A 15,505-nucleotide genomic window follows, 5' to 3' on the forward strand; every position below is an offset into this window, starting at 1 on the left:
TGCATGTGGTAGATGTGGTGTGAAAGAGAGCACTTTAAGATATGGTTTCAAGGATGTGGGCTGAACATTTGGTAATAAGAGGAAGCATTTACTGAACTGGGGAAGATTACAGAACAAGAGCACAATTTCAATGTTGGTTATGTTTTGACTGAGATTTTTATCATAGACCAAGTAGAGATGCTGTGGAATCAGATGGATGTGGGAGACTGGAGTTCAGAAGGGAGACTGGGGCTAGAGATAGACTTGGAGGAATCTCAGCATGTAGATGACATTTAAAGCTATAAAAATGGATGAAATCCCCATGGGAACAATTTCAGAAAATAAATGTTGCCAGAACTGAGCCAAGAGACACTCTTGTGTGTGGAGGTCAGGAGAATGAAGAAAATCTAGCAACAGAGTATTCCAACAAGCAGGCAGCAGCAATGAGGGAACGCATGAGACTGGGATGTTCTAGATGTCAGGTGAAGACAGTCTTTCAAGGAAGGAGTGATCAAATTTGTCAGTTTTTACTGAGATGTCAATGATATGAGAACATCAAAATAACCATTCATTTTGGTATCACAGAGTCAATGGTGGTTTGATGGACTCAGGAATAATACATATTGATGACATTAATCGTGGAGTCCCAAGTACCTTTACAATTCACTCAGTGACAAAGAATCATATTGCATTTCTTGTTGTTGTTCAGTTGCTAAGTCATGTCTGACTCTTTAGCAACCCCACTGACTGTAGCCCACTAGGCTTCTTGGTCCATGGAATTCTCTAGGCAATAATACTGGAGTGGGTTGCCATTTCCTTCTTCAGGATATCTTCCTAACTCAGGCATCAAACTCAAGTCTCCTGCCTTAGCAGGCAGATTCTTTACCACTGAGACATCGGAAAAGCCCACATTGCATTTCTAATGGTTGGTAAATACCTAGAACTAATTGATGCTGTGTATGCAGTTTGGGGCTGACCTACTATAAATACTGGAGTTTCTTTGAAATTAAGACTTCTAGGTTGATTATCTTGAGTTTCTTTATTTGCAGAACTCCAAATATGTACTAGCTTTAAACTGCCTAAATTCCTTACCAGTATAAGACAGTATACCACCAGTATACTTACCAGTATAAGACGGACAAATCCATAAAATGTAGAGGCTACTGTAACTAAGGAAAATTCCATTTTTCTGGGAGAACACAACTCAATGCAGGCAGAATAGTTTGAAGGCACTTTAACTTTTTACCTCATTTATTCATGGTGCTGACAGAGATAAAGTATCAAGTATTCCAGCTCATACATTGGTTATGGGAATTATTTATTTGAAAATGCATCCATTCGCTTGAGACCAATGAATATGTCAATAATTAGTGTTTAGCTTCATATTCCCCTCTTCTTAGTAAAATCAACTATCAAAACATTGTTGGCTTATATGTGACTCCATGTCTAAATCATAGACTGTATATTTGGTATTTTCTACAAAAAATAGGAACTACAGTAAAGTACATAAAATAGTGAAACTTATATAGCCAAAACATTCTCAAGTTTTCTGCCAGTGTTCATTATAGATCCCTTAAAATAAGATGCATAAATGAAAACAGTTCTACACATTTCATTCATATTGTATTCAGGCTTTTTCATTTCCTTTCTATAGAGATGAAATTTATAGAGGGCCTGGGATGGACAGGTAGCAGGGGAACACAATTGGAAAAAGGGGCATGGGAAAGAAATTGGTCAGATTGAATTTACAATGTGAAACAGTGATCCGAGGACAGAACTCATCTTTCCTGAGCCTGGCTTATTCTAGACAAATCTCAGATTTTGAAGAGGTTAGAATTTAGCCTTGAGGCCTCTTACAGTTTTGCTGCCTCCTCATTTCCCTCTTGTTGAACACGTTCTTGCAGTGCTGTAGACGTATAGTTAAAAATGCCATTGCTCTCTGTTTGAAACTCATTAATCTTAGTTCTACCTACTAGATCATAATGCATGTTCTTGTATTTTAATCTGGTAAAAAAAAAATCTGTGCTAAAAGTTGCTTAGTTTAATTCCACATTAAAACCAAACAAAATAGCCAACCCACCAGCCTTTACTAAAAGTTTAAAATGAAAGCAAGTAGAAAGGGGGTAAAAAAATGGGGGATAGCTGGCACGTGGCCAACTCCCTGTTTCACCTATAAAAACAACACTGACTGTGGACACGTGATGTCAGGAATGGACTCAAAAACCTCAGGATTTGAGCATGTAGGTGCTACTAATTTAGAAGAAAAATGATAGGTCACTTTTTGTCATGGGTTAAGTTTGCTTTCTCATCTCCACTTTATTATTTAACTTCCCTAGGTACCAAATTTTATTACCAAGTTTTATTGTTAGAATTAGACAGGCTTAAGTTTAAATCCCAATTTTGACACTTACTGGGAGATTTGACCCAGTTACCTACCTTCTTTGTGTTTCATTTTCCTCAAACACAGAAGGGAGACAATCCTGACATCTTGAGATTGTTGTTGATGAGGATTTTATCTACAATTTATGAAAAAAGGACCAGTGTGAAATATAGACCCTGTAGATCTTAATTGGAAATTGAATAATATATAACTTGGAAATAATAAATTTGACTGTGTGTAATATGTATAATAACAAAGCAAATTTGGGGGAAATTATTTCTGGAATATGGCCATTTTTCAGTTACAAGTAGAGTTTTTGGTTCACACTGTGAAGTGTTTAATGCAGAAACATATATCATTACAGAGAACAGTTTGAAATCTCAATTATATTTACTCATGAGGAATTATCAAGGTAAAAGAAATGTAGAAGATTAATATCACATTGAAATTTTCACTACATGAATGATATTTCAGATGTCATTCCAGAAAACAAAGAAATTATTTATTCTTCTCAGAATGAAAGGATCTATTAGGTTTTGTAAGTAAATAGTGATACTACTTCTGACTTCATTCATCCATCATCCATCCATTGTATAAATCTATGTTTTTATATATCCTATAATTGTAAAATGCTTATAGTAAACATCAACAAAATCTCCGAATACAATAAATCTAGGACACCTTAACCTCTAATCACCTTCTTACTTAATTTCAGTTATTCTTTGAAATTTCGGAGAATCATATATTTAATTACACAAATTTGTCTACAGCTTGAGTTAGAATCACTGATGACAAAATGATCATCTACAGTATGAACACAAAGTTGAACCAAATAGATTCCATAGAGTTGGGGCTTCCTAATGGTTCTCATGAGAAGTGTGTGGTTAACGGTATTATTGATTTCACACTAGGAACTTGTGGCCTCAAAATAATGCCTAGCTTAGTCCCAAGCATGTTGTCCAACCTAATATAAAAACAGTAATAAACCTCAGTGTCTTCTGGAAAACAAACCTTTGAATCATTTAAGAATACAGACAACAAAATCAGCTATTATCAGACTTTGGTTTATTGTAAAATTTAGCGAAGTTTATCTTGTAATCCCTGACCCCTTGCTCTGAAAACAAAAGCAAAGATATAATTATTGCTTATTCTTTTCCCCCTACTTTATTTGTGCCACTGTGAAAGAAGGGGGAAAAAATCATCGTAATAAATAGACTTAAGAGAGAAAGAGAAATCAGTCCAGATGAGAAATACTAGGAGCAATAGAAATACCATCAAGCCATTCAAAATAAGCTTCCTTTTAAAAGGTTGTCGTACTAAAAAAAAAAAAAAAAATTCACACCAAAAATATAGCAGCGGAGAAGGAGGATAAATACAAGTTAATTGCACACCAATCCCATGCATAAAACTTGGGCATCAGCCAAAGCAGTAGTATTCAGAATCCAATTTGGGACGCTTGTACAGTGCATGTGAGTCCCCTATGACTGAACTGTCACTGAACTGGTCCAAGTCTGAGGGGGTGTGGTGGCCTGGGACGTCATCTGCCAAAGTGTCCAGGTAGCTCCCAACGGAGATGCCATCTAGCCCGTCACTGCCATCATGGAGGCTGTTGCAGCTGCCATGTAAGGAGGTGCTCTGACTCTCCAGTAAGCTGCACAGGCTGCCACTCAGACTGCTGCCTCGGCTGGTGATGGTGGCTTTCTCTTCAATCATCCACTTGATGGACTCGATGCTCTCATTGATGAGGAGCAACTGGCGCATGAGCTTCCCGTCTGTGGCTCTGAGGTTAACCTGTGGAGGGCAGGGAGAGCGGAGAGACCTGCCAGTTATTCTGTGTTCTTGAAAGACCCCAGGGTCATTTAAATTCTGCTTCCTGCAGTCCATCATTTTACATTCAGAGAATAAAATACAAATTTACTTGAGCACAGGATCTTTTTGAAAACTGCTTACAAAGGGTAGGAGTCAGACTCAAAGAACTCACTTCCTTCCAGCCCTAACAGGCTCTGAAAGGGCCTGGAAACTCTGCATCTCTGACCCTCGCCGAGCTGCCTGGAAATATCCTATTGAATGACAGATTCTGTCAAGAGACTTGTTCTCTCTATGACCAGATTGTTTGCTGCTGTTGTTGTTTTAGTTGCTTAGCTGTGTCTGACTCTTTTCTGACCCCATGGACTGTAGTCCTCTATCCATGTGACTTCCCAGGCAACAATACTAGAGTGGGGTGCCATTTCCTTCTCCAGGGGATCTCCCTAACCCAGGGATTGAACCTGTGTCTCCTGCATTGGCAGGCAGAATTCTTTACCACTGAGCCACCAGGGAAGCTGAGATTTAATAGTTTATCCTTGTTAATTGAGAGTATGTGTATGGATATTGAGAGAAGGGGGGATAGGAATCTGTAGAAATTAAGGAATCATCATCATCATTGTAGCAGCTCCTATTTTTGAGAGATTATGTGACAAACCCCATTAATAAAAGCTCAACAAGCTTTTTTTTTGATGTTACTGAAAAACCCAAGCGAACATTTGGTCAACTCAATAATAACCCTGTGCCTTAAGTATTATTATTTTTATCCCTCTTTTATAGATGAAGAAACTAAAATATGCAAATAAAAAATTAAGAGTACAGAAAACGTCTGCACCTTTTATGACTATACTGACAAATATGTCGTGCTGAATAATGCTTTCATGTTTAGCAGGAACCAAATTGTTTCAATATTTCCTGAATCCAAAAGGCTGATAAATGAGGCTGATCTACTTTACACAATGAAGTGTACAAGTATTTTCTGTAGATTTCATTATTTCCTTCAGATGTGTCAAGAGCAGCTCCAATCAAAACTCGGATATGAGACTGGGACAGTTCCCTTAAATGACTTCTAGGTATGTGGTCTTTCTGATGGCTTTAAATTACTTCAGAGAAATCTGTCTTCTTAGTTACAAAGCAGAATTTCTCTGTAGGCCCTTCAGTTCAACAGGAATATCTGTTAACATGAAGGCTGTTTCTGAAGGAAGTAGGGGGAGAGACGCTGCAAGATAGCCCTTGTTCTGGTGGGAATTGAAGAGATAAGGCTCCTACAGAGATTCCGGTGGACTGGACTGTGAAGCAAGGACAGATTTAGCCACCAGAGGTCCTAGTCACGTTCATCAGGGTTTAAATGAAATTCCAGGTTTTTTTCACCTGAGATCTTTTAACCCAGGAGACTGGACCTTGCTTATTTTCTCTTGAACACCCAAGATAATTCAGATTTGCGGGTTTCTAGAATTATCCAAGGCACTCAGTTGTGAGTGACTCAAGTCAGAAGAGAGAAAGAAGCTTATATATGCATTTATATTGTAAATGTATTTCTAGGAAACAATCCATCTCTGAAAGGGAACTTTGGATTGAGTGAATGTGACAGACAGCCGTTAGGAGAGATGAAATTCCCAGGATGACTTCAGAGATTTAAGATTGCAGGTCAACTACATGTGTATATGTACACAAATGCTTACGTATGTATGTAGAAAGTATGAAGTAGAATTTAAAAACTGTTAATCTATCTAGGATATTAATGAAAGTGACTTAGGAGACTACCTTATCTTCTCTGAGAAATGTACCAAAAATTCTTAGGCAGTCAGCAAGGAAAATCAATTTTCTCTGAGCCATTCATGAACAGAGCTTAGTAAGTCTTGAGATGGTTTTCTATTTGTGGTGTTGTCTCAGTGACCTTGCTTTAAGGTTGTGTGGGGGAAGGAGGTTTTGTGGCAATTTTTTATATTTGAATTTACCCCCACACCCTATGAGTCATCAAAATACTGTTCAAATTACAAGTAATACAACAAATATTTACAAATCATCAACAATTTGCTTACGTCCACAGAGAGGAGCCAGGAGAATCAATAGAAGTCAAAGTCTTACAAAATTGTTCAGTTAAGCATCTGTAGCCGATAAAACACGCTGTGCCCATTGTAGGCACAGTGCAATGTAAGTGTGACCATTTCCCAATAGCTCCCCAAATGACTCACAGCTGCCTCTGTTCACATCCCCACCCTGCCCTGGCAGAATGTTCCTGCGCTGTGCAGATCTGGAGTATTCCCTGTTACTCCCTTCACTTGAAATACTTGACTGTTTTCTCCTCCAAATCCTCCCCATTCTTGAAGTCCTAATTCTTCCATGAAGTATCTCTTCTGCTGGCCTGTTTACCCTCCACTGTGTAGTTTGTATCTGACAATCTACCTTAATTGTGTACACTTATGTTGCTACCTATTATTGTGTCTTTTAGCTGTTTCTTCAGCTAAGCTTGCAGTGCCTTAAAAAAGCCATGTCTTACGTTTTGTGCATCTCTTATGGTCCGTTTTAAGGATGGATTGATTTTGCGGAGGAGAGAGAGTCGTAATTGTAGGGTCTGAGAAAGTTCAGCCCTTAAGACAATAATGATGCACAGTCCCAGCAAGTGTGTCACTGGAGGGTTAAAACATACTTTTTTCCAGCAGTTTTTGTCTGAGCTACACAGTGGCTGCATCACATAAGAAGTGTTCACTTTTGTTGAGCAACATGAATGAGAGGGGAGTAGACTCTGAAGTAACAAAAGCTTCCTTTGACCATGAAATGATTTATTTAAATAAAAAAATTCTTTTCTTCTGAAAGCAAACATTCACAGGCCATTGAACCACTGTAGGGGAAAATATGACGAAAGCAAGTCACTAAGAACGTGTTGGTCCGGCTGATAATGATTACACACTTAACTGCATCTAACCCTGTGTCCTCCTGGGGAGAGAGTAAACAGCTTCCCACTGTGGGAGCCCTGGGCCATTCGGTTCACACGGCTGTCTGCCTGTCACCTGGCACTCGGCCTAATAGTGCTTTCTCCTGGAACTAAGGTGCAGTTATGCTCCTCCTGGTGAACCTTCAAAATAGGAAGGATCCACCACCAGGACTAAATCACCATGTGGCTGCTGTCTCCAGCAGCTGCCCTGCCTTCCCTCACTGTCACGCACATCAGTCCTTAGGAAGTCTGCCCATCCACTCAGAAGACAGCAGTCTTGCCCAGTGGGCAGGAACCTTTGTGGTTTTCTCACTTGAGGTCTTACAAGATCCCAGCATGTTTCTCTGAGGACAGTGGTTGTTGGGAAGACTTCCTCGTGGTCTGAGTTTAAGTGACCCCTCCTTGGAGAGCTCCTTCCTGATCAATCATAGTATCTAATTCCTTTGCTTAGTTGTACACAGCATTTCTATATTTTTATATTCCCTTCATAATACTTATGACTAATGGAAATTATCCTACTTACTACTTGTTTACTTTTTATTTTCTGTCTCCCATATGAGCATGTAAGCCATCACAGAGGGCAGGGGACTTGGTCTGTCCTGTTCACCACTGTGCCCAAGACCTCTAAGAGTGCTTAACGCATAGTGGATGTACAAGTCTTATTTGTCCAAGGCCGGAATGATTGCCATAAGTTGAACTATCTGTCAAGAATGCCCCTCCCTTGAGTTTTGCTATAAGTCAGTAATATCATAGGGCTTCCCTAGTGGCTTAGATGGTTAAGAATCTGCCTGCAATATAGGAGATCCAGGTTCAATCCCTGGGTTGGGAAGATCCCCTGGAGAAGGGAATGGCAACCCACTCCAGTGTTCTTGCCTGGAGAATCCCATGGCAGAGGAGTCTGTTGACCAACTAACACTTGCTAGTGATACAGTGCTTTAGGGGAAAGAACAAGGTAGCAAGAAAGAGCTCTGCAGTATTACAGCATTCCAAGCATGAAATCCCACTCTCACCGATTCACAGAGTTCAAACACTGAGTAACTAGGTCAAGGTTATTCCCAGCTTAAATGTACAGGTTACAAGATAGTATCTCTGAAAGGAAGTGGACTTCACGATGTAAATCACACTCCAAGCATTATTCTGTAAACACTTAGTGAAAGAAATTAAACAAAGGGAACAAACAAATAGGATGCTACCAAAAAAATATTTTTTGTAAGGTTTGCATTAATTGATCCAAAGAGATGTCAATGTCCTTTCCTCTTTTCCTCTTCACTTGTCACCTCTGGCCCTTAGTTATTGCAGTGCAGCCCATCTTCATAATTAATAAGCCTCTCATGCTTCAAAATTGTAGCATAATAGGTCTCTCAACTCTAGACAGAATGAAGACTGAAGTTGCATGTCAATTATGATCAGTGAACTGGTATATAGAAGAACTTAGTGGGGGGGTCTTGAAAAGCAAATATTCTTAATAATAAACTTTTCCAGATCTATGTTTTTGTCCAATGTATCATTTTACTAATACAAAGGTTATGAATTGTCTCACTGGAATCCAAGAAAGAGAGAATACAGTCATGCTTTCACTTCATCACGAAGTTGCCAAATAAACTGACTTCTTTGGTGTGGTGTGTAAGGAACCCAGGACAGAACTCTGGCCTGTCATTGTTACAGTCTACCTTTGGGCAAGGTGGCTTGGCATATACAATCTTCTTATATAAGAAGCAGAATCCTGGGGATTAATTTTGAGCTCTGGTGAGCTCCTGGACTCAATAGACATAGTAAAGCAGTCTGTGAACAAAGTCTAATTTCTGCCCAATATTTAAAATGTAATTCAGTAGAGAAATCCACATATCACTTTTCTCTGCTCTCTGTATTGAGGTTTCATTGAAAATGTTATAAGAAGATTCTGTAGATCAGATCATCTCAGGATTTCCCTTCATTCTAACAGTCTCTGATTGTCATTCCTGTGGCCGTTTGATTACTAAATTGTTTCTGCTATGAGAGAATCATTCAAGCTATACAGGAGACAGAGCAATTAATTTACTGCTCCATTTCTGGCAAATTACTTAGCTAGTAAAAGCTCATGGCTAGAGTTTGAGCTCTATGTGAATTTTAATCACCTTATCAGAAATTCTGTGGCGATAGTAATTTTAGCTCTTGCCATTTGGGTTTCACTAAAAGTAATATTTGTGTTCTGTGCCAAGATAAACATACATACCATGTTTAATGGGTCTATATATTAACTGAAATGTGCACATGAGCTGCTGAATATATCTGTCAAATAGGGACATTGCTCACTCCTTCTTGTCATCCTGCAGGCTTGCATAGCACCAGTGTTCATATCTCTCACAAAGCTCTCCTGTACCATTCTTATCTTTTTATTTATGGGAATTGACTAATCAGATAAAAGCAGGCCATCTCCCAGTTATGCAACCTACTGTAAAATCCACAGTATCCATGACCCAAATCCCAAATGTCCAGCAAGCTGTTATAGGAAGAAGACTACTTTGCAAGCAAGTTCATGATCATGAATATGAAGGAAGGAGAATAAATTAGATTTGCCTTTTAATGTGATGCCCTAATCCTAGTGTCTAAGCTGAAAAAAACCAATCAGCATTTTTTTTTTCAAATTTCTAATGGTGGAAGGCCTTTTTTCTAGCTGTATTTATTTCTAAATATCTAAAAAAAAAGCAGAAGCATCTAATGTACTAAATTAAAAAGCTGTTGTAAAGATACTTAGAATATTATTTCTCCAATAGTTTATCCCAGTTTATCTGCATGTTCCCTTTGTATAACCTCCTCTTATCTAAATGTACTCCTTCCTCAAATTCACCACATCCTCAATTTGAAGAATACAGATTTCCTGTCTACTCATCCTTAAAATTTCCAGCAGTTTTATTAATAGCTGTATTTCTAAAGCACTCCTATTTTGTCCAGAGGACCCTTAAGGATGGCACCATCTTACTGCAGTCTGAGAAGACACGGTACGATACTTGCATCCAATGCTTCGGGTTTAGAATGCTTTAGGAGATGAGCATGCAGCATTTGCAAGTCAGAGCTAGTCTGCCAGTTTTCCTCTGCTTTCGTAGCCAGTTCAAAATTTACAACAGAATTTGTTTTGAATTGGGAAACAGAGGATTCCATTTTTCATCAGTCAGCTTTGTCTTCCTCCATTTGAATTGTTTTTATGTGGAACTGAACAATAACTAAAACAGTTCACTGTTTTCCCAAAACCTCATAGAGGGGTAATTTCCCCAAAGACTAAATTACATACATAAAAACACTATCATCAGCACAGCTGACCAATTGATATTGTTTTGATAAATCAGATAGCTGCATCTGGTTTATCTGAAAGGGGCACATGTGACTCTCCTGAATCTTGAACACAAATTCCTGCCATCAAGCCTGCTCATGAGATCTGTATAGTGTCTGCTGGTGAGTCCTCTGATTACCAAAGTAAGACAGAGAACTCTACAGCCTTATTCGGTCAGGTTTTAGCTCCAGTTGATACCTAGGTGCCTGTGATGAAAACTCCTTTACCATAACCTAATACAGTGAAAGTTTTTTTGAGAGATTTCAATATGTATATGCAAAGTATAATTCTGGCTAATGTATGAGACTATAAATCACCTGAGCTGAAATTCATTTGGAATGATGTCACTGAAACATGGACTCCCCATATTTGTAATAGAAGAGCTCCCACACAGAACACAGACCAGAAGAGTTTCTGCTAACTTATAATAAATGTTCTTTCTGCATGTTCATTTTTCTAATTTAGAATTTAAAGTGCGATTTTTACACGGAAGGGTCGGATTTGGTAGTGTACCCCCCTGTGATTTGTAGTGGCTGTGTCTCCAATGGGAGGGAAGCAGGAGGCAGGGTGGTTTACTGGGAAATGTTGAACGGTTGGCTCCCTGGAAAGCTACACACACACAAACACGCATACATGCATGTAATAGAAACTGTGCTGATATAAATAATACTAAAATATTTTTATAAAATACATATAATTTATATAAAATATTTTATAAAATAAAATACACAGTACCTTTCATTGTAAATTTCATGAACTGTAACTGATTCTCAGAGACTCCTTTTGTTTATTTTTGTTGAATTATTGTACGTACAGCAACTTATAGTTTCAGTCCAACCATAACTGAACAAATAGAATTGATCTCAGTCCACTAACTCTTTTCTAAATAATTTTTCTTCCTTAAGTCTGATATGTGATCTGTTGTTTAACCATTTTCCACCCTAGTGCAAATTATATTCATTAACTTGAAAACTGTTTCAGCATCAGCATGAGTTACACCTGAGCTTTATGGATTTGTCAGTGATGGGAGCAATTTGGCTGAGCTGGGTGAGTTTTTGACTGCATAGAGAGCATTTCCCAGAATTTTTTTTGTGCTACGGATAATGTAACAGCTAAGGACATGACACAGTTTTAAGTTGAATCTGTAGTATCAATATTTTCCCCATGAGATCATTTTCCCCTTAAGGTCATTGTCTTAAGATAATCAACAAAGTTAAGTCAAGTTCTGATTTATGAAGTTTTGCAGTTTCTATGCCGTAAATACTCCTACAATGGCCAGTGTCCAGCTGCCAACATGATGTCACTAAACATACAGTTGGTATGGAATGGAATTTTATCTTTTCCCCTAAGTAGAATTTGAGGGAGATGTAAAATATTTACACCAAAGTTATTAGTGGTCTTTTATGGAAAGGTTTCCAATACTGAATACAGATTATTCTTTAAGCATCATTGAGATATAAAATCTATTTGGAAAGGGAATAATCAAGATACTTAGAACCCACTTAGTATTTATATTTCTATATTATAATTTTTCATGGATTTATTTCCAAAATATGCTATGCACTTCTCCATCTCTGTAACTAGAACAAAGTAGTAGAACCAAACAGAATCAAATAGTAGTAAGAGGCCACCACCATGATCAGAGTTTTTCTAATTCAGCATTATTCACCAATGCACTTAGGGGTTACTGAGGTAATAGCTTGTTAGTCCTTTTTTCATATGGTCCCTTCTTATAAAAGTGCTCAATTTTCTCCTTCAGTAACTACTAGATATTGGTATTAGATCTGTCTGCCATAGTTCTTATGCTGCTTTTTCTTCCTCAGTCCCTCAGTTCTTTCTAATCTGCTATCTGCAGCCCAGCAGTACTTCAGTAACACTTCAGTAACTATAATTTTCCTATTTGTTGAGTATGAGAGAACTGAGTTGCAAGGAAAATTAACCTTTTCAATTCTTAGAAAGTGACTTTAAGCAGTGAGTAAAATTAGGTGAAGAAGCAGCCTCTGCAAAGAGTAAAGTATGTGGGCCTTGCTCCCTGGAGCAGTGTTTCTTGACATACACATTACCTTGGAGTCTTGTTAAAATTCAGATTCTCTTCACTAATTCTGTGATCCTGAATTTCTAACAAGTCCTCAGCAGATGCCAGTACAGGTAGGCAGCTTCTAAGATGCCTCCCAATAAAACCCCCTCTTTCCTGGTATCTATATCCTTGTGTAATTCCCTGCCTGACTGTAGACTGGACCTTTCGACTCGTTTCTTAGGAATACAATATGGCAAAAATGATGGGATGTCAGTCCTGAGAACAGATTACAAAAAGACTGTTTTCTGTCTTGGGTACATTCTTCTACTTGCTGAGAGGAGACGCATCTGCCAAGCTGTGAGGTGTACTATTGTGAGATCTCCATGATAAGGAACTGATATCTCTGGACAATAGTTAGCAAGGGGCTAGATGCCGAAGAATTGATGCTTTTGAACTGTGGTGCTATGTGCCAAAGAATTGATGCTTTTGAACTCGGAGAAGACTCTTGGGAGTCCCTTGGACTGCAAGGAGATCCAAACAGTCCATTCTGAAGGAGATCAGCTCTGGGATTTCTTTGGAGGGAATGATGCTGAAGCTGAAACTCCAGTACTTTGGCCACCTCATGCGAAGAGTTGACTCACTGGAAAAGACTCTGATGCTGGGAGGGACTGGAGACAGGAGGAAAAGGGGATGACAGAGGATGAGATGGCTGGATGGCATCACCGACTTGATGGACGTGAGTTTGAGTGAACTCCAGGAGTTGGTGATGGACAGGGAGGCCTGGTGTGCTGCGATTCATGGGGTCGCAAAGAGTCAGACATGACTGAGTTACTGAACTGAATTGAGGCCTGCCCACTACTACTGCCTATGTGAGCGAGCATGAAGCAGTGAGGGGGCTGTGAAATGACTGCAGCTCCATCTGATGTGCTAATTGCAGACTTTAAAGAGACTCAAGCCAGAGACACTCAGTTTACCTGTGCCAGACTTCTGACTCACAGAAACTGAGATAACACATCTGTTGTTTGCCTTGCTAAATTTTGGAGTATTTGTTACACAGCATGGATAAACATACATCAATGCCATTGGTATATGGGCTACACTTTGAGTAGCAAGGACCTATATATCTTTTCTATTTGTGGATAATTTGGGGTGATAGATGCTGGACCACCATGTCTGTGGAATGCTACTCTACTGGCATATTGTTTTATAGCTTGAAAAAAGTAAAAAATTGAGTAAATAGTGAAATATACATTGGTGGAGATAAGAAATGTTAGAAAGAAGTCATGGTCTTCTTTGAGGGGCCATCTGCATCACCCACAGGACAAATGCATGGTTTATTATCCTGAAGGCAAAATGACAAATGATATCTCTGCTATTTAGTGACACAGATGATGCTTTAAATAGAGATCACTTATAAATAATACTCCTATAATTTGAGGGCCACAAAAAGTAGGGTATGCAATGATAAGATAATAAACTTAGATGTTAACATTCAGATAGCTTAAGAACTTAGAATACACTAAGACTAGTGACATCTTTGAGTTTTCAATACTGACAAGTTGACTAAATTTTAACCCTGCTTTTCTGAATTCATTTAATTTGAAGGATTCACTTTAATGTGTCCTCACTAGGGGAAAGAAAGGAGGAGATAAGAAAAGCAACGAATGTGTTTATTGTCTCCTATGAACCAGACTCTGTGTTTCACATCTTAACCCATTTTTTTAGAAAGGGCCTCTGTAGAGTGGTCCTTGTGCATAGGGAATATAACTGAGACACAAACCTTTTGTTAGAACCATTCATTTTTTAGCTAATGTTGATAATTTTATAATATTTGGAATGCTTCCTTTTATGATGAAGATTCATTTTATTTTTCATATGATGCCTAAACACCAACTAAATATTGACATTTGGGAAAATTTGGGCGGGGCTCTCCAGAACATGAGTTGCAGCACAGCAGTGATCTCACTCTATGAAGTGTGGCCAGTGAGAAACAACTCACTGATAACACACTGACTTTCTTATTTAGTGATTTTGTCTGATTAAAAAAATCTTTAGGAATATTAATAAACATATCTTCCATTTATTAGTTGCTTCCTATATATCATGTCTTAAATATTAACTTATCTAATATATTTAATGTCATTATCATAATAAATCTGTAAAGCTGATTATCATTCTCACTGTGGTTCCAGTCTGACATATAAAGGGGTTGAAAGTTATCACTCCTGTTTCCCCATCTAGAAAAAAATGGAATAAACTGAAGATCAACAACTCTTCTTACATCCACCAGAGACTTAAGGTCACAGGGTAAACTGCTGCCCCTAGGGGACAAAGAAGTGGAAACAGAATCTTTGCTTACCAAGAACAGATGCCCAGAAGCAGAAGGCCCTGGCTGGAGTTAGTAGGAAGACTTAAAACTGTAATTGAATTGCTGGGGATTCACTGTAGACTAGCTGGAGAGTTAAAAACTCCACGTTAAAAAGTTCAGGGGAAGCCCCACAGTTTCATGAGTTTTACCTCCAGCAGCCCCACCAGGCCCCAACTTTCCCTGATGCTCTGATAGGGGCAGGAGCAAAGTAACCATTCTAAAATATGCCCAAAGCTCTCTGTTCTCTTTCTCAGGGCCTGCTGTCAAGGCAAACTATTTACCCGAGCCTCACGGACTGGGGTGTTCCCAAAGCCTAACCAACCTTTTTTGTTGTTGTTTAGTCACTAAGTCATATCCAGTTCTTTTGCGACTTCATGGACTGTAGCCTGCCAGGCTTCTCTGTCCATGGGATTTCCCAGGCAAGAACACAGGGGTGGGTTGCTGTTTCCTTCTCCAGGGGATCTTCCTGACCCAGGGATCAAACCCTCACCTCCAGCATCTCCTGCATTGGCAGGTGGATTCTTTACTGAGCCACCAGAGGACCAACTAGGGGTGAAGAGAAATGCCCATCTCAGGCTCACAAAAAGACTGAGACCAAACCATGGACTCTAGACTGCCTCTCGTCCCTACACCATACACCGTGTCAATAGGGCTCCTGAAAATAACAGGGGCTGCAGCTGGAAGTCCCACAGGCCTCAGACTCTATTTAAGGAGAC

At 39.0% G+C, this 15,505-nt stretch overlaps 1 protein-coding gene across 1 annotated transcript in view; it reads right to left on the reverse strand.

The window, feature by feature from the left end:
• Positions 1–3,402: 3,402 nt before the first annotated feature.
• Positions 3,403–15,505, reverse strand: part of LOC120863835 (leucine rich adaptor protein 1-like) — a 47,689-nt gene continuing 35,586 nt past the window's right edge. Inside the window, exon 2 of the mRNA XM_040240413.1 lies at positions 3,403–4,150. Coding sequence (XP_040096347.1) covers positions 3,776–4,150 — 375 coding nt within the window. The 3' untranslated portion in view covers positions 3,403–3,775. The remainder of the gene's footprint in view (positions 4,151–15,505) is intronic.

This window comes from Oryx dammah, unplaced genomic scaffold (genome assembly GCF_014754425.2).
Source record: "Oryx dammah isolate SB20612 unplaced genomic scaffold, SCBI_Odam_1.1 HiC_scaffold_1, whole genome shotgun sequence".
NCBI lineage: Eukaryota > Metazoa > Chordata > Mammalia > Artiodactyla > Bovidae > Oryx > Oryx dammah.